The sequence below is a fragment of the Thamnophis sirtalis genome, unplaced genomic scaffold (assembly GCF_051295495.1).
Source record: "Thamnophis sirtalis isolate CommonGarterSnake01/CBP01778 unplaced genomic scaffold, rThaSir2_p1.2 scaffold_6, whole genome shotgun sequence".
Classification (NCBI taxonomy): Eukaryota; Metazoa; Chordata; class Lepidosauria; order Squamata; family Natricidae; genus Thamnophis; species Thamnophis sirtalis.
The window spans coordinates 6,951,505-6,971,771 of NW_028261386.1; the positions used below are offsets into that span (position 1 = coordinate 6,951,505).

Consider the following 20,267-nt stretch of genomic DNA (forward strand, 5'->3'; position numbering starts at 1 on the left):
TCACAAAGCCAGCTTGGGTCAGTCATTCTCTCTAAGCCCTAGGAAGAAGGCAAGGACAAACCACTTCCAAAAATGTTATCAAAAGGATGAAAGGACTAGTCCAAGCAGTCATGAGGAGTCGACACTGACTTATACACATACAAGTATATACACAATATTAAACTGGTGGTCCCTCAATTGAATTTCTATGTATAAAAGGCAAGTACCATTTAGTCATCACGAAATTTCCAGAACCATAAAGCCTACAAACCTGAAATTTGGCACGTACGTTCCTCTTGGCTTCTAGGTGCTCACTAAAGGATTTTTCGAAATGACCATCAGATCATTAGTCTTTCTTATACAGTAATTAACACGCTCTGATGCTAAGGAGTTCTACTCCCCCTCCCCACCTGAAAAAAACTCTGTTCCAACTGCCAGTTGCCTCACATTCCCTTACCTCAGCTCAAACTGGCAGACATTCCATTCCTTCACTCAGGAACGGTCCAGGGTTCCTTACCTCACCAAAATGTCTATACCTTCCACCTATGGAATTGCTTCCGGACTCAAGGCGGCAGGAATGATATTCCCTTATGTGTTTCACTCTCCAACCACCACTGAGCCAACAGATTGTGACCTGAATTTCTCTTCCTGGCATAGCACGGATATCCAGCTACTAGTATAGTTTATAATTAAATCATCTTTCCCCAACCAAGTACCCATCTAGCTCTGCATGGGTACAAATTTCAAGCTTGAGAGACTTTATTGCCTAGAGAGGAAATTAATGCCCCAATGCGTGAAAAGGCTGGTTAGCCCTAGTAATAGCCTCTATTCCTCCTTTTCTTCACATAATGGATTCTTCCAATGGAGCATCTTCCCTGGTGGGCCTATCGTATTCTAACTTAAAAGGGGGGGGGAGCCTGAAAGAAACAAGAGATTTTCACCCCGTTAAGGGGCCGAAAGGAACACCGGACGAGCATCTTCCCCTCCTTCCCACTTCACGCAAGGGGCGCGGCTTGGTGGCTCCCCGCCAAGCCACGCCCCCCTCTTTATAAGGCTTCCCGCGCCGGCCATTTTGTCTGTCTTTCTTTGGCTGCGAGTGGGAGAGGTTGACAGACCTGTCTTTTTTCCTCCCCAACCGTTTGTTTTATTTCATTTTAGTTCAGAGCCGGAGTGAAGGGCCGCTCCGTAGATGGCCAGCTTTCCTCCGAGTGTTAACGAGAAGCTCATTGGTAAGAAAGAGCCCGTTCACGGTTCTTTTTTTTAAAGAAAACGTTTCGTTGCTAGGGTTATGGTTAATAAACGGCGGAACGGTTGGGAAGAAATCCGTTGGGTGTGTATAGATCGACCGGCCTGTTTGGGGAGGGGGGGAGAGAAGCTTCATGTTGTGCATGCATGCTTAACGAAATCTCATTAATTTTATTGGAGATGGTCTTATTCCAAGGTAAGTAACCTCAATTTCCTCCGTCTGGCATTTTCCCGATTATTTGCGTGGCAGCTGATGTTGGTCTCAGTCACGGTTTGCCTCTTGGGAGACAAATAATGAGACTCGTGGGCGCCAGGTTGGGGAAGGGCAGTGTCTCTTGGCTAGCCCTTAACGCCACTTTTATTTTTTTTTTAAAAAGGGAAAAAAATTAAATGCCTGAGTATTCTGCCATGTGAACAAAAGCTTCGTTTTCCTGGAAAGAATAATGGTGCGCAATAGGAACTGTTGGGGCCATGTGTACTTGTATACTATAAATGCAGATGTCAGCACTTCCATGTGTCTTAGGAGGAATACAGGGAGTCCTCGACTTATAACAACAGTTCAGTGACCGACGTTACGCCGCCGCTGAAAAAAGGGACAGGACTGTTTTTCATACTTTGAATGCTTGATGACTGAGTCACATTTATTATGGTTGCAGTGTCTCAGGAGTCAAGCGAAGTCAATGGGGAAAGTCAGATTCGCTTTAACAACCAGTTTACCAATTTTACAATTTTACAACTCCAGTGCTTCACAAACCTGGCAAAAAATAATAATAATAATAATAGTCGTAAAATGGGGGCAAAACTGACAACATGTTTCTCACTTAACAGAAAGTTTGGCCACAATTGTGGTCGTAAGTTGAGGACTGCCTGTAATCGTGTACATGGAAAGCAAAGCCAAGCCGTGTGCAGGCAAAAGAAGAGGAACTTGATGTGGGCTTGCAAGGTGGGGTGTCAGTCTGCTTCCGCCTTAATAGGAATGATCCGGCCCATTTCCGAGGAATTGCATCTGGGTGGATATTGGAAGCAGCCCTATATTTATTTATTGGGAGGAAGGTTGTGGTGACCCTAATAATAGCTCCACTGTAAGATAATCTTTGGCTTTGCCCATTGCAGACCTGCCATTCTAAAAATAGTGGCTAAGGAGACTCCTCCTGACCCCTCAGTTATTTGAAGGATGTGGGTGGGTGGAATGATGGAAGGGGAGGCGGGGGCCCTTGACAGTAGAGACTTTGTGGTCAGAGTTGAGGGCTTGTAGTGTCTGCAGCTATAGAAAGATAGTTCACACCATTCCCCCTTTGCACCCTAAAAAGTAGACGACATGGACTGTAGCCCCAACACATCTGGAGAAGGTCATGCTGGCTGTTGAGCAGATGTAATTGTCTTGAATGGAGTTTTTCAGCTGGCAGGAGGCATTTGGAGAATGAGTTGATGGTGGCCCTATTTTTGGATTGGAAGAGGGGATTGGTGGTTTAGACAAGAGGTTACCAACCTTTTAGACCTCAGGGACCACTAAATTCATAATTTTAAATCCCGCGGATCACTAATATGATTTTTTAAAAAACATAAATAGTATTTAGTGCAATATAAAAAGTGCAAATAATTTTTCTGCGGACTACCAAAATGTTCTCACGGAGCACCAATTGTCCACAGACCACCAGTTGGTAACCACTGGTTTAGACCATCTAGAGAAACCAAGGCTGAACAAAACGAAATTAGCTGTGGTTTATATTTGGGTTCCAAATTGAAGTGGAGGCGGGTGGGTGTGGACTTAGAGACCAATCACAAGACAAGAAACATGGGAGTGGAGATAAGGGACTGAAAGAGGCTGGCATCAGAGATTTGATCAAATGGGAATAAGTATAAGACAGCAGTTTTTATCTTTGTCTGTACTTGCATCTATAGATAATGGCAAGGCATAAAATGCTGCCTTCAGCCTGCATAATAGCCAGTAATACTTTGTGTTGCTTGCCGTACCATGTTCCAGAGGTTGTTTTCAAAAGGCAACTGGACTTTGTTTTTTCTTTGAGGACATTTTGCTTCTCATCCAAGAACCTTCTTCAGTTCTGAAGAAGAGAACTGAATAAGCTTGGATGAGATGAGGAAACATCTCCAAGAAAAAAACAAGGAAATCCAGGTGCCTGTTGGAAGGCACCGTTGGGACAACCATGACCTGGATGGCTAAGAATCTCCATAGACCTTTGATATATCATGGATGTTCTTCCTTTCACGAGTATGATTTCAATTTTCTAACAATTTATGTGTTCTCCATAATATTCTTTTGTCCCTTCCCAGGAAATTATAGCATACAGTACACATAAAAACAGAGTGTGTAGTTTAAAGTAACAGACTCAGATATGAGAATTCAACTCAAACACAAATTGTGACATATTAAAGGTGAATAAATTGATTGTACCTTAGCTTTTTGATAATTTTATTAATTTTTAAGATACCCAAGGAGACAATAGATCTGCTGTAGCAGACAAATCATAATTTCAGGGAGTCTGGATGAATTATTTCAGTATAGAAACAATTACTAAAACTTCCGTATTCAATTTCACAAGTCCTTGGAAGGAACAAAACTGCTTGAAAACCTCAGGCACATAAAGGATACAAATTGTTTGCTTTTGTAAAATGATCTGCAAAGTGATACGACTTTTCATTGATACTAAAGATGTTGTGGTTATTTGAATAAATAGTGCAATAAATTACTTTCCAGTTCTACATCTAGTTTGGTCCAATGGTTAAGGTGCTTATTCTAGGTAGGAGCAGGGAAACCTGGGTTCAGGTCCTGTTTTAGGCATGAAACCATCTGGCTGCGTGACTGGCTCACTCTGTCTTTGGATGATGACAAGAGCAACCCACTTCCAAAAATGCAACCCAACACCTTCATGGATTTGTCTATGTAGTCATCTGACTCAAAGCAGCAATAACAATTTTAAAAAAAACCACACATAGTTTCTGATCCTCAATTGTGGTATCTAACTTGTGCTGAATGTGGTAGCAGGAGGAATTGCAACTTTTTGTCCCTTGTAATTTTTGAAATGACGTCATTTTCTTTTTGATATGCTTAGATTCTATTCAGATTTATGTTGGTTATCATGTTTCTGACTTTGAAATTGTGTGCTTATATTTTTTTATATACTGTTGTAGGGAATTAAAAGCAGAATCAGATTGCACGTGCACAATTATTCAAAAAATGTAACTTCTGGTATGAAGTTATACCTATTGAATGTCTGACAAATGATGAACTTTTATTTTTTTAGGAAGGTCACGGACAGTAGGAGAACTCTTAGCTCCAGCTTCTCCTTTCGATAAGAAGTGTGGCCGTGAAAACTGGACAGTTGCTTTTGCTCCAGATGGCTCCTACTTTGCTTGGTCACAAGGCCATCGCATAGTAAAGCTTGTCCCCTGGTCTCAGTGCCTTAAGAATTTGTGAGTATGGCTGGCTTAGAAAAATCTTATTTGTTTATTTGTCTTGAGACCTTCCTACAGTCTTCCTATTATGGATTTTTTCAAAATTTAAATTAAATACAATATCAGGGAAATATAGCAGATTGAACTCAATCATATTTTGCCTGAATATATACATTGTGTTATATTATGGTTTGTTTAAACATAGCATATGTCATGGCACGTTAACTGTAACTTAAAACCACAGTATCTTAAGTCTGCATAACACACTACTATATTTACCAAGCAGTTGTGTAATGTCTTACCACAGTACAGTAGTTAAAATATGGTTTCAGTTTGTTGTGTCTTTTCTCGTTGGCTTCATGAGGATTACCCATTCTAACCTTCTCCACCTTTTGGTCTTCTAAATAATATTGGATAAATTCTCCAAATCCCTCATGTTAGGAAAGGCTGCTCTGTTCTCAACAGAAGAGAGCATATAATCCAAGAGTGTCAAACTTGCATCATCACATGACATATTGCTATTTTTTTCCCCTTCGCTAAAACCGGAGTGGGCGTGGCCAGCCCGTAATGCGGCCAGCCCATGAGTTTGTCACCCCTGATCTAATTCAATAAGCCTTAGAGAGAGATTCCCCAAAGGATTATGGGAACTAAAGAAAAGGATGTGGTTCTTCGGCTTAATCATACTTCCGCATGAAGCAAGCTAGTTGTAGCTCAGTGGTGGACATATGGATTTTAATCTAGAAGACATGGATTAATTCTACCTTGGCCTTGATATGCTCTCTGCTTTGTTTCTGTCCAAAGCAGTGGCCTGTTTCTCAAGGATAGAGAGAAAATGCTTTCTTCTAGCTAAAATGCATCATCTTTCTTCATGCATTAAATGCTGGATTGCAATATTACGGGGTGATTGATGTTAGTGTTGTCTGCTGACCACCTCCATAAAGAAATGTTTTTGTATGAGTTTACTAGAAAACCATAGTCCCTTTCTTGATGTTCTTGGGACTTTAAAGTCCAAAGGAGTGGGATGTTATAATGGTTTATAACAGGATATTTAAATAAAATGGCATGCCTTTAGGACCTTGCTCTTGCAAAACATTTACCCTTAATTTTGTTACCCACAGCTCATTGCACGGTGTAAAGAATTTTGCCAATTTAAATCATTCCAAGCTTTCAAGGCAGAACAGTGATGGCGACCAGAAAAACAAGCCCTGTGAACAAGTCATAGATTGTGGCGACATAGTCTGGAGTCTTGCATTTGGATCATCAGTACCTGAGAAACAGAGTCGTTGTGTGAATATAGAATGGCACCGGTTCAGATTTGGTCAAGACCAGCTTCTATTAGCAACAGGCTTAGCCAATGGACGCATCAAAATATGGGATGCCTATACAGGTAAGGAAGGACATTTTGACAGAGCTCAGGTGTCTTGCTTTCCTTCTAAAATAACAATAAGGTTAGCCCCCTTCAGATGTTGCCATAGTACAGCTTCTACCAGCCTTACACCTCCATGATTTGGGACCAGGTTATTTGAAGGGCTCTCTCTTCTCTATTACTTCTATTCAGCCCACCAGAACTGGAAGACAGGGCAGGTTATAGGTCCCACTGATTAAAGACTATCATCCTGTGGGACTATGATAAAGGGCCTTCTTGGTGGCGGCCCATTCTTTATGGAACATTCTATTCTCCCTGAGGTACATTTGTGCCCGCCCCCACTCTCCTGCTTTTCTGAAAGGCCCTAAGGTAGATTTGTTAGCAGGCCTGGGCATCATGAATGGTGATGGAGCTAATCAAATGGCAAATTTGATTGTGTTGTTGCTGCCATTGCGAGTGGGTGGGGGGTGTTGCAATGGATTTTATTATATAATGGATTTTTTCAATTTTGTAGGGTGCCAGTAGTTACCTATATGTGAGTGGGTGGCTATATACATTTGTTGAATAAATAATAAAATACTTGTCTTATTGGTTGGAATTGAGAGGAATCTAGTGATATCTGGAGAAACATTTCTGTTTTTTTATTTAGAAGAGAAGGAAGAATGGCATACAATAATTATAAAGACTTGTTATTTGTAAGCTACTGTTGTATGTGTTCCTTTAGGATAAATTATTTCACTTCCTGAAAAGTGTCTTTCCAAGTGTAATTTTTGCCCAGTTTAACTTTTATTTAATCTGAATACAAGTTGATGCCCAATTCTTCAAAATTGAAATACAAACAGCATTGTGCTGCATAAACCTTAAAAGTTGAACCAGTGGCTTTTGTATTAAAATCTTGAAACTACTTGGGAGATAAGTTATCCTGGCACTTTTTTATAAAGTTTATCCAGTAGATAGCTCAAGTATATTGACTTAAAGGAGGCCTATTTGGGATCAAAGGTTTCTTAAAAAAAAAAAACCCAAAACAAATATAAGTGGTGTGTAAATAACTCATTAGTTAAATATAAGGACCTAGGGCTCAAAAGGGATATTGAAAGAACTGGATTTGTTTAGCATCAGAAAAGGACAACCAGGGGTGGTGCAATAACTGCCTTCAAATATTTGAAGGACTGCCATGAAGGTCAGGGACAGGCAACACAGAGGAAGCGTGCAAAAGAATGTGTGCACAAACTGTTCTGTACAAGCACAGCTGGTTTTGGGTGGTTCATGTAAAAGCTGTAATATGCATGTTTGGTCTGGATCAGAGAGAAAGGGGGTTGGGGATTGTTCTCGAAACAGATTGAAGTGGAATTGTCCAGGTGGGAGTGTTTGTAGGAGAAGGTAGAAAGGAAGGGAACCCCAAAGTTGTGTGAGGTTGAGAAATGGTGGAGGAAAGAAATTATAGCAATAGCAGTTAGACTTATATAGTGCTTTGTAGGGCTTTCAGCCCTCTCTAAGCGGTTTACAGAGTCAGCATATTGCCCCCAACAACAATCCGGGTCCTCATTTTACCCACCTCGGAAGGATGGAAGGCTGAGTCAACCCTGAGCCGGTGAGATTTGAACTGCAGAACTGCAGTCAGCTGAAGTAGCCTGCAGTGCTGCATTTAACCACTGCGCCACCTCGGCTCTTTATTATAAATTATGATAGGAAAATGAGAGATGGGAATAAGCCAGTGAGACATCTGGGTGCACCAGTCTTCTACTTTGGAAAATGATTCTGGGATTCCTATGAGTATTTTCCCAGTCCAAATCTGGAACCACAGTAACATTTTTTTATGCTGAACGATAGCCAACCTTGAACGGTTCGGCAGGACTTCCTCAAGTGATTTGTTCCGTTTTGTGCACATCTTGGGATATTAAATTATTTTTGTCTTTTCTACCCATCAATCTCTCTGCTCCCCCTGATTATTTAAATAGAAAACTGCTTCTAATAGGGGAAGCCTCCTAATTATGGGGGTGGGGTGTTGGGCCCACAAATATCTCATTATAGCAATAGAGAATATCTTAGTCCTCTAGTTCAGTGTTTTTCAACCTTGGCAACTTGAAGATGTCTGGACTTCAACTCCCAGAATTCCCCAGCCAGCGAATGCTGGCTGGGGAATTCTGGGAGTTGAAGTCCAGACATCTTCACGTTGCCAAGGTTGAAAAACACTGCGTCTAGTTCACCCTCGGATAAATGGCTGTTTTGTAACTGGCGATGGTTAACCTGTCAGCCATTTTATGAATAAGCAAGTTTTCTCAGGCAGCCATTTTGCCCACCTCATGGTAACAGAACTCAAAGTGCCCGTAGAATGGCGACCCATCCCTGCACACTTCTCTTGTGTGGCAAACATGGATGGACAATCTTTTGGGGGTGAAATCTCTATTTTAACTATAACAATTTGGGAATTTTCCAAAGGTTCCAGGCCTATTTTGTGAAGTGAGAATTCTGGAGGCTGAGGGTAAAATAGATACACTTTGTTTCTCAAAGGCTCCAGTACAATAATTTATTCCCTATTTTGGCTAAAGAATGTGGAAAGTTATACCATCTAATTTTTTTTTTTGTTGTCACAGAGAATTTACAGGGTGTTTGAGCTATTCTGTCGAAGTTGTAGGCAGTGTTGCATATGATTTTGATTTAAAACTTCCTATATTAATATTATAAAACATAAAATAGCACTCAATTGCTTGCAAGCAGAGACAATATAAAAATTTGGGTTTCGTGGCATTGGATTACTTTTTACAATTACCTTTCAAGATTTATAAATGTATATGAATTATATGTTCAAAGTAATAATAGAGAAAGGAAAACTATTACAGTGTCTCAATTTAATCTCAATTGCTGCAATAATTTCATAGGATGACCTTTGTCCTCTGCCTTAACTATGGAATATCAAGCAGATAGACCTAAGTGCAATTTGAAGACTAAAATGCATTTTTCCAACAGGGAAGCTCCTCCTTAACTTAATGGACCATACTGAAGTTGTCAGACACTTGACTTTTGCCCCTGATGGCAGCCTGATACTAGTATCGGCCTCAAGAGACAAAACATTACGAGTGTGGGATCTAAAGGATGATGGTATGTTTTCGGGAAAGAGACAACTGTGTTATAGAGCCTACAGTCATCAAAATCTTGGGTGCTCTAATTCTCCTAGAATCGCCACTGTTGTAATATAATAAATACACCACAAATTGCTGTACTATCTTAAATTAAAATTAAGGCATATAAAAGACCTAGCCCTTTTTGGTTTGTACCTGGTGGCACGCTTCTTAAAAGTTTACATGTGGTCCTTGGCAGGAAATATATCACAGATCCTTTTACTACAAGGGATGATAAAAGACCAGGGAGCCACTTATTTAGTAACAGCAGCATGTTCTAAATAAATTGAATGGAGTTTTGAAATGATGCTCTGTACCTGTGAAACCTACCTCGGATGTATTGAAATTTGATTCCATACATGTAGGGAAATTGCTACAATTCACTTTTAAAAGTTGTTGCTGCCTATTAAATGGTGCCACCTTCTTAGTGAGAAGTTAGCAAGCTGGGTTTTTTTCCTATTCACTTTAATAAAGGTCCAGTCTCCTGCTACTATCAGGAACATGATAAGAACTGGGCTAGTATATTCCCCAATAATATAACACTTTTTTTGTATTTTTCATCATTTCTACTTGACTGTGGTGTTAAAATCTTCTTTTTAAGTGCGCAACTAGTTTAACTTCAGGCAGAGAAAGAACAGTGGACAAAGTTCCAAACCACTAATTCAGAGAGTGATTGAGACCGATCCATTTTCTTCTCTTAATTTTCCAGGAAATATGATGAAAGTATTAAGAGGACACCCAAACTGGGTGTATAGCTGTGCTTTTTCTCCTGATTCTTCCATCCTTTGCTCTGTGGGAACCAATAAAACAGTAGGTATCAAAGTTTCATGATCTTCAGTTGGTATTTCAATTGTGAACAAAGAATAATTTGGAATCTTAAAATAAAATATGTTTGTGCTTGGCGTCATGCTGCTTTGTTGATGATGTGAGGATTTGCATGACCAAAATATTTACAGTAATTAGCATAAGGTTGCTCAGTTAGGTGTTACTGAGCTGACACTGCATTGCTTTTAGATTCAGAGAAAATGAATCTTTGCATGTCTCCATCTGTTCCATAATTCTTTACAAATAAAATACAAATTCCAGTTTAAGAAGAAATGGTTTAATATTAGTAGAAATATATGTTTTGTTCTTGGTGCTTCTTATATTTTCCTCCTAAAGCCTGGGCTGCTCTCCTATAACAATACAGTAGCATTCCTGGTTGGTATTTAACTACAAGCAACCCTTGTGCCTTGTAAAGAGCTACTATGATATATTAGTTTTAAATAAAATTGCAATGCCCTGCTGCAAAGTTCAGAATTAAGTTAACTTTCAACATAAAGGGCCTTCTCCAACCTGATTCTCTCCAGATGTTCTTTAATATGGGACAGTCCAATCACGAGAGCAAATGGTCAGTTGATGCTATTGGAAAAACATCTTGAGAGACTCCGGTTGTGAAGACTGGAAGTTGTAGAACTAGCTTGGGATGGAAGCCATTAGTTTTAATCAGTGAAACTTAAGTTTTGAGAAGCATATGTGAGACTGAGTTTCTTATATATATACCATAATAAATTCCAGATTGAACTCTTATACGGGTGGGCAACTTGTGTCTCCTGAGGCTTATTTATATGGTGTCGAGAGTTTTGTTGGGATCGGGAATTCTACATTTCCTGCAAAAAGTTAAAATTTCTAAAATAAATGGTTGGCTATAAGCCTGGAAAAATAATGAGTAAAATCCAAGGCTTGCAATGAGCTGGGGGGATGGCCCAGATTCACTGTCGTACAGCTTTTGGATTAAACATTTCTTTAAAAAAAACAGATCCTGTTTAAAACAAAAATAGAAAAAGAGTTTGGGGTGTGGTTTTGTATCCTCCTTCAGAGCCACCATTTCAGAATTTGATTTTATGGCATTGCATAATTGCACAGCTCTTAAGTACAGACTTACCCCAGTCAAATTCTTGCAAAAAGAATGTTTTGGCTTTTGGAGGGTGTTGCGGCTATTAATCAATTTTTAAATTCTTCTGCAGTGGCCTTCAGTGTTGACCAAGTTGTCCATCCTCTGGGCTAGCAAGAATCCTGGCTTCGGCTTAGCAGCTTAGCCAGGTTAGCATGGTGGGGGTGGGTGGGTGGGGAACATATTTTAAAATTATGAAGCAGCGGCATAGAAAGGGCGGACTAGTCAGTAAAGTCTTAAACAGAACAGATGTGGATGTATGCCTTGATCTTTTAGGCTGTGTGTTTTCCATAAGCTTCTTGCTTTCCCTGTCACAGGTGGTGGCAGCAATATTGGTGTGATTGAGGGTAAGCTGGCACCACTCAGACAAGCGCACAATGGTGTTAGCTGGGCAGAAAGATTGGCACCTCCGGCTACCAGGCTGGAGGCGAACTTTACCATAGGACGAAGTAACCTTGCATTCGGCTGCAGGGTGTACTGTACGTACGCAGGTGCTGGTTGATGTCCACCTTCTGCTTTTTTTTCCCTTTCTTTTCTTTTTTATTTTCTCATTGGTGAGAGCCACGGACTCCTTTTTAAAGAAAAAAAAAACTTATCAACTTTAATGCTTTAGTATTTCATTCCTACGGAATGTTGGAGTCTGGTAACTTTGAGGCAATTGTCAGTTTACTGTAGCTGATTTAACAAAGTTTTGTTATAGTAACGTAACAGAGATTTAAAGAACTTACTTGCTCTACCCATTATGCACAAATTCATGTTGTGCGATCGTATGTTTTAAAAGCTCTGCCTAGTGTTAAGGCTCAGAGTGATTTACAATATATATAAGTTTTTTTAAAAAATTGTGTTATTAAAATAACAACTACAATCCCTCTTCTGTGCAGATTTGTTTTTGTTGCTAGACTGTTGATAATACACCGAAGTGTGTAGTATAAATTTGATAGTTAGATTCTCCCAGACGTGCTTAAAATTGACCCCAATGTAACAAAAAAAACATTTAAATGCACGTAAACTGTGTTTGAGCCATGCCTGCCAGTAGAAATGCTTTAATTTATTGAAACCTTATTTAAAGGAAAGAGCCTGGCAATAATGTTTGATTTTTATGCTTAAAAGTAAGCTTAAAATGTCCATACTTTTAATAACTTGGATTGATTTTTATTTTTGCCAAGTCATGTCATTTGGCTGTGACAATACCTGTTTTTGCTTGCAGTATCTGTTTCTCTTCCTAGGCTGTCGTTGGCGATCCAAGCCCCTTGTAAACAAGTGGTCTTAAACTCACAGGGAATTCCACGGGAGTAACAATATGTTAACCTTCCTTTTTTTTTTCTGTCTGTATATTTCTTAAATTTGGGGTAGATAATTGAACAGAATAGAGATGTTAGTACTTTAACCCTATTACATTTTAAAGGTAGATAAATATTACATGCCATTCAGTTAAGTACCCTACACCATTAAATTTCCATTTGATACTTATCTTTATATATTATTGGCTTACATTACGAATAACACTTAACATTGTTAGCATTGCATGTATACTTTTAATTTCTGTAATTCCGAGTACGATACTGAGCGTACTCTTTAATTGTAGTAGTTGGCCATTGTGCTTGGCCTTTAATTTTAATTCCAAGTACTAGTACAAAGATCTGGGGTGGGGGAGGGGTGTGTGTGTGAAAATGCTTCCCCTGGAATTGAGCAGAACTATAACAGGGCCTTGTTTTGATTACAGGTATTGCTTTGGAATATGGATAAATACACCCTCATCCGAAAACTGGAGGGGCATCACCACGATGTTGTAGCCTGTGAGTTTTCCCCGGATGGAGCCTTGCTGGCTACTGCATCTTACGACACCCGTGTCTACATCTGGGACCCCCATATTGGAGCAATATTGATGGAGTTTGGGTAAGCCTGTGCCTTAGTCTGGTCCACTCTTTCTTAACTTTGCCAACTTCAAGATGTATGAACGTCAACTCCCAGAATTCCCCAGTCAGCATGGGTAGGCACAGAGCAATGACAATATAGGGGAACAATAGGGTGCGTTCAATTTTGTTCATGCAGAATGGATCTTCCCCTTCTTTTTCCGTCTTGATATTTTCTGTACCCCAGACTCCCCACCCCCACCCAAAAAAAAAAACCCCTTCTCCCTGGGCAATTTGGAAACCCCTATAAGCACTGACTGCTGCTTCTTATGGGGCAGCAGTGGGAAGCATTCTTGAAATTAAAAGAATATAGGAAAGCTCTGACCCATTTTGGAGACTTCGGATTCTGTGAACTGTTAAAACTGGTGGCAATTTATTGACTTCTGCACATCAGTATAGGTGGTGCTCAACTTACAACAGTTCATTTAGTGACTGTTACAATGGCAGTGGAAAAATTGACTTGTGAACCTTTTTCACATTTACGAACATTGTAGTATTGCTGCATGTCGTTTGGTGCATTGCTTTAAACTAGTCTACACCTTGTAGGTCAAGTAGTCCTAAGATGCTTTGGACAAAGTCTCTTCCTCTTTGAACGTAAACAGAAAGAATCCTAATTAAAATGTTGGCTTCTGTCCAAGCATATTGAAAAGGAGAGATTTTGGAAGAGTCTTCTGCAGTTGAAGCTGGAAGTGCTGCATAGATCTTCCTTCATTCTCCACCACTTGATCACAGATCCCAGGGACCTCTGTTGTAGATCTTAAATGATTAAATAAAATGCAGCTGCTTCCAAAGCTTTGATATAAAAGTTTCATTTTTGTCCACAGGCATCTGTTTCCCCCTCCAACTCCAATATTTGCTGGAGGAGCAAATGACCGCTGGGTCAGATCTGTATCTTTCAGTCATGATGGACTGCATATTGCAACACTTGCTGATGATAAGTACGTATAGCGAAGCGCACTGGATTTTGCTGGTTCTTGCTAGTCGAGAAAATAATCTTGTTCGTTAAACCCTGCCACTGGTTCATTTAAGTGGATGAGAAAAATACGGCCCTAACTGCCATTAAAGGTGATCCATGATAATCAGATTAAAATATAATCATTTATTTATAATTTCGTTTTCTACAGTGGCTGCATGAGCAGTAACTGAACCACAGGCAAGATAAGATAATGTCAAGTATAATCAGCAAGAAAGGCAAATATCTCAAATGATTTTTTTTAAAGCCAAAATTGGGTTTTAAAAATGCTTTGAAAGCTCCCTTAAAAATCAAGAAAGGATGTCAGCTGTTATGTTCCAAGGATAGGATTTAACAAATGTTGCTGCTTGCTGTCATAGAATGGATTAGCCTTATATCCTAATCAGCCATGCCTGGGAAAGTTGTGGGATAATCTAGATCAGGGGTGGAGAACCATGGCCCCTTTATAACCTGTGAACCTCAACTCCCAGAATTCCACAGCATGCTTTCTATCAGAAAGTGTGCCCATTCAGGAAGTAAAATAGAACTGTGATGACTCAGTGACTATGGTCAGCCCTGAGTAATCATTAAGCATCAAAGGTTAATCCATATTAGAAAGGAAAAGGAAAAGAAAACTGTCAAAAGTTTAATGAAGTACAACACATTATATATGTGTGAGGCATTTCTGTCTGCTAACAGATGCTCGAAAATAGTCAGTGCCCTCTGGAGTTCAGCTTGTAAGGAAACCATAAAATAACCTGCCATTGTAATAAGAGCAGATGAGGCGGATGGGCCTGAAAGATCTGGTTCATCACACCTCAAAGTACAATTGCAATCTTTCACTGGGATTTGTACTGTTGGCAACACATTGGATTAGAGCATGCCGGGGAGAATGCTCTCAGTGTCATGGTCTCCAGGGAAAGAAAGATAAGTCAGAGCCCATTGTCATCCTGTAAGGCTTTCCAGAGATACAGCTGAATACAAGTCCCAAAGGTGCTTTTTCTAAAAGGCAACAGGACTCTCTTATGTTTTTTTGCTTCCTTGAAATTTTTTTGTGTCTCATCCAAGCTTCTTCAGTTCTAACTGATTGGTCATTTAGCATTGAAGAAGCTTCTTGGATGAGGAGCAAAAAGTTTTCAAGAAAGAAAGAAAAAAACCAAGAAAATCCAGTTGCCTTTTGAAAAAAGCACCTTCGGGACAATCATGACCTAAATGATTGAGAATCTCCTTAGAGTCTAGACCAGGGGTGTTAAACTCCATTTCATTGAGGGCCGCATCGGCTGTGGTTGACCTTGGGGGAGGGGGGGCGGGGAATGGGTTGGCGTGGCCAGCTTGACACCACTCCCCAAACTGCTGGCATGTTTCCTCTTCGCTCAGGGTAGATTGGGCCCATTTTCCAGGACAATCCCGCAGGCCGAATCCGACCAGATTGTGGGCTGAATCTGGCCCGTGGGCCTTGTGTTTGATACCCCTGGTCTAGGCAGTTGAGTAAAAGATGCATAAATTGGATAAGGGAAGATTTGGGTATGAACATACTGAAGTCCAGAATGCTACTCTTAAATAAGACAATTGTGTACCTCATAATTTGGCAGTGGCCACGTATGCAATTGTAGTTGCATACTTCACAAAATGACCCTTAAATTGGTTTGAGGTACCAGGGGACAGTCCCCTGCCCACCTCTAAAACTCTGCGGAAGTGTGGGAGTCCAAGCACAGGAAAAAAAACAAGCCTCAATCTTCTGTTTCAGCAAGAAATATAATTTCCCCTTTGCTCCTATAAAAGGTGTACATTACTTTGGATTGCTGCTGAGTTTGAATATTTTGCATAAACCAGTTACTGTGCTTTAAACATGGCTTGTTACTTAGCAGCTGTCAGCTCTCCCAAGTAGACCAGACCAGGAAAACAAAGTATAGAAGCTAATATCACTTTTGTTATAAGGTTTTAATGAACAAAATCTTGCAAGTCTGAATGTGTTTCCTCCCTTTCCTCTCTTTATCTTTATTAGAACGAGGAAGGGACTTGTCTGAAGTGCTTACTTGGGTTACAGTTCTGGCCTGGACTCAAAACTATTTTTACAGTTTGCATCCAGTTGGCTGATCCAAAGCCACACCCAGACTGTGTATTTATGTTCTTTCATGGCTTCTCCGTTACTTCAAGAATCCTCTGGAAGCCATCAGTTTGCAAGAGACATCTCAATCAAGCCTCTAATTCGTCTGCTGCTGTTTCTTTCAGGCTGGTTCGGTTCTGGAGAATTGATGAGGATTACCCTGTGCAAGTTGCACCTTTAAAGAATGGGCTTTGCTGTGCCTTTTCTACTGATGGCAGTGTTTTAGCTGCTGGGTAAGGAGACTTTGCAAGAGAAAATATTTTACATTTACAATTGCTTACTTTTACTCTATTGTTTGTCTCTCTGTTCATTTGACTTTTATCCAGCTTTTATTTACAAGTAATTCAAGGTGACAAACATATATGATATTCCTTCCTCTTCCCGCTTTCCCCACAACAACAACTCAGTGAATTGAGAGTGAGTGACTGGACCAACGGGCTTTCATCCTAAAACTCACTGTATCCTGGTTTCTAAGCTGACACCTTAACCACTATATCAAACTACCTCCATGTGAATAGCCTTCCTTTTTGCAGTGATATGGCTCTGGCCTTCACATCCCAAGCAGTGTGTGTGTGTGTTTCAAAAGAAGAGCTACCATTTTAACTTATTTGTTAGCTTTAGATCCCACCTTTATACCCTCCAGGAACCCAGCGCAGAATACAAAGTGTGCCCAACTTCCAGGTCCTTTTCTGACCCCATAAAATCAAACAAGTTCTGTTGTGCCCTTGCAAGTTTCAAGGGCATCCTACAGTCAGCCAAGATCTCTCAAGATTTGACTATTTTTAAAAAAGTATTTTGGTATCACAAATTGCATAATCGTTAGCTGGGCGGTATTAATGATCTTGGCAGCAGACGAGTTAGATGGGTTTTCTGGATCCAAACCATTGTCCTCTAGCAAGAGTTAAGAAATGATGTATGTATGTAACATATGTATGTAATATTTTGTGTTTCTAGATCGCCCTTCTCCCTCAAAGAGGAGCCTTGGGTGGTGTGCAATATAATACAAAATAGCATGTAAAATTAGAATTAAATATTGAAATTAATTTAGGATTTAAAAACTTAAAATTATAAGATTATAAAACTACAACAATTTCAAAGGGTCACAAAATTCCAAGAAGGCAATTTAACTTAAAGTTGATCAATAAAGGCAGAGGGAGGGTTCTCAGGGCACCAATGGTGGGTTGCAGGCGGTACGCCCGGGTACAGGCATACCAGAGCCTACCTGGAGCACTGGGTACCGTTCCAGTGCTCCAGAGGGCCCATCCGAGCTTCTTAACCGTGTTTTAAAGCTTTCGGCGCTTATGCGCCTGGCGCATACAGCACCTGTGCGATGCTCCGCCAAGCAGCTGGAGCGTCGCGGAGGCTTGCAGAAGCGCCGTTTGCAGCTACAATGCGTGCGTGAGTGTGTGCCACATGCATCCATGTGGGTAACCCCGGGCCCGTTCCAATCATACCAGTTGGAACCGTACCAGCAGCCCCATGATTGGATGATCTTTTGTGCCTCCCATGCAAGTTCGCAGAGCCAAATTTTGACTCAATGGAAAGCCAGGGGCCGCTAACTTCCGGGGGAAGGATATTCCATAGTGTAGGGGAAGGCTCTCTTCCTAGACCACACCAGTTGGATTTTTTTGATTGGTCTACAACATACCTTCCCTGCCTGATTAAGTACGTGGGACAGGCTGATACAATGGGGCAAAGCCAGTTTTATAAGTAGCCTGGCCCTATGCCATGCAGGGCTTTATGGGTGATGTCCCAAAATCTTGAATTAGACCTGGAAGCAAACCAGTACCCAATGCAGTTCACAGATCAAGGGTGTTATTGTACCGTTCTTTGGGGCACCCAATATAGCTCACACAGCCACACTTTGCGCTAGTACTGGCTCGTGAATTCTGGGAGATGAAGTCCAACAGCTGAGAATGAGGATTGCAGTCTCTACGACAACTAGTATTCCTTGGAGAGAAAGCAAATGCATGGCACTTAATTTATTTCTGTATGGGTTTTTTCCCCCACCACAGAACACAGGACGGAAGTGTGTATTTCTGGACCTCTCCCAAACACATTCCCAGCCTCCAGCATTTGTGTCGGATGGCTGTCAGACGGGTGATGCCTACAAGAAAAGTGGAGACCTTGCCTGTTCCTTCTGCCATCATCTCTTTCCTTTCCTACCGGAGTTAGAAAAACCATCGGAAATGAATAAAAGAGCATCAGGCTTTTTAAAGCCTTTGAGCTTCAGTGGTCCACAGGTTTTTAACATGGCTTTATTCCCTGAGACTAGATCATCAAGTTTCCAAATATGGACCACTTTCAATTTGTAAAGGTATTATTTATAGAAAAACATCAGAGTAGGTATGTGTCCCGAAGTTGTGGAATAGCTTTTTCAAAAGAAAGCTCTTAACTGTGAAACCTTGTACATAATTGGATGTAAGCTGCTATGTGCTATCCATGTATATCTTTTGAGGTTGCTTTTTTTTAACTAGTGTGTAGCTTGCATGCACAGAGAGGAGTCCACGTGTATATAAGTGTGTGCATGAGGGTATATTCACAGTATAAAAGCCTCTAAGACCAGTGTTTGCCTCTCCCCCCCCCCCGATGTAAGAACCATTATACCAACTTGCACAATACATCCAGCCCATACATTCACATGTCTGTTGTCTCTGGAGCCACCAGCAAAACCGGTGCTGTGTAAAATAATTCTCATGTTAGATAAATGCTGACAAAATCTTGAGCAGCTTTTGTCGTGTACATTAAGTGAGCTATACAAAGCCGACCCTGTGGTGGTCATCTTACAATAGGGGTGGGCAATTATGGCCTTCTATGACCTGTGGACTTCAATTCCCAGCATTCCTGAGCTGGCATAGCTCAGGAACATCATAGCTGGCTCAGGGATGCTGGGAGTTGAAGTCCACAGGCCATAAAGGGGCCATAGTTGCCCATCCCTGATCTTACAAAGGTAGAAACAGGGAATTTTCTTGAAGCCCCCAACACAGGATGGACAGTTCATTTAGCAGGGATATCTCCTTTCCCAAGGAGGCCTTAATTTTGCAGCAAAAGTTTGTTTGGGAGCATGTGAGGTCCTTAAAACTTTTGAATTCCTGCCTAAAGACTTCCAGTAAATGAGTTTTCCACAAGCTTTTCTTTTTCATTATCCTGTGAGGCTTTGTCATATCAAGGCAAAAGGCTAGGTGAACTACCAAAGACAGACAACTTAGTTCTTCCTAGCTCTTGCCTTCCAGTTTATCTGGACATGCAGATACAAGAATGTATGCATTGCTTAAAATGCCTGACTATTTTGTTTGAATTTTTTTTTATATGTATATTAAATCATTGTACCAAAAAAAAAAAAAACCCACCATTCAAAGGCTGATTATTTACATGCGGAGTGAACAAGAAAAGATGTGCAATTTGTGTTACAACCTAAACTTAATTATTTTGAAGGTATTAACCACCGTTACGTGTTTCTAAAGGACAAATGCTGTTTTAGACTGGATAAGCGGAAATGTAATTTCCAAATCCTATGGATTGATTCTTCCACTTCTTTCTGTGGTATATATGGTATCCAATTCTGGGAATCATTTTCCATTCTCCAGATTTGGAGAAGGCAGTGAGGATAATCAGAAGATTAGTTCTTATACACCGATACAGCCATTTTTGGCCTCCCAAAACCCCACCCTGCGTGTCGCCAAAAATGGGCCTGTTTTTCACAAAAACAGGGTGCACAGAGGGTTTGAGAGGCTTGCAGAGTGCACCTGGGGGCCAGGGAGGGCAAAAATTGGTTTTTCTTTCTTTCTTGTTTTCCTCTTCAAAATCTTGGTGCGTCTTATACACAGGTACATCTTATACTCTGAAAAATATGGTAAATAAACAAGAAAGGAATTGGGGAGGAGAGTTGCGCCTTGTGCCCTTCTGTTAAGTTATTGTCATCTTAAATCCAACCTGTCTCATTTTTAATCCTGAAATGAATTCATTTTGAAAAAAGTTCAGCCCAAAATTCCATTCAATTACTATTTTTAACTTGACTTGTTATTTCTTAGCTGCCCCAGGATATCTCTGGTGAGCAGGGAGCTATTTATAAATCATCAATTCATAACGTCCCACAAAAGGTGTCATTCAAAAAGAATCCACCTCTTGATCTCCAGAAAGTAGGCTACAGAAAAATAGATTTCAATTGCAAAAGACAAGTTTTCATTTGATCAGTAGGTAATGCGCAATATTTCAATAACAATGAATGACCCCACACTG

General features: G+C 40.5%; 1 protein-coding gene across 1 annotated transcript; it reads left to right on the plus strand.

Annotated features, from left to right (window-relative positions):
* The first annotated feature begins 1,059 nt into the window (after positions 1-1,059).
* WSB1 (WD repeat and SOCS box containing 1) lies at positions 1,060-19,376 on the plus strand. The gene is made up of 9 exons (XM_014062472.2): positions 1,060-1,208; positions 4,488-4,656; positions 5,757-6,025; positions 8,972-9,103; positions 9,833-9,933; positions 12,780-12,952; positions 13,794-13,907; positions 16,154-16,261; positions 18,044-19,376. Exons 1-9 carry the CDS (start codon positions 1,169-1,171, stop codon positions 18,201-18,203), a joined length of 1,266 nt encoding a protein of 421 aa, XP_013917947.1. The 5' UTR covers positions 1,060-1,168; the 3' UTR covers positions 18,204-19,376.
* The last annotated feature ends 891 nt before the right edge of the window (positions 19,377-20,267 follow it).

Coding starts and splice junctions, on each gene's coding strand:
- WSB1 (XM_014062472.2), top strand. CDS start 1,169: ATGGCCAGCTTTCCTCCGAGTGTTAACGAGAAGCTCATTG. Junction 9,104..9,832: donor GTGGGATCTAAAGGATGATG/GTATGTTTTCGG, acceptor TTAATTTTCCAG/GAAATATGATGAAAGTATTA. Junction 12,953..13,793: donor GCAATATTGATGGAGTTTGG/GTAAGCCTGTGC, acceptor TTTTGTCCACAG/GCATCTGTTTCCCCCTCCAA.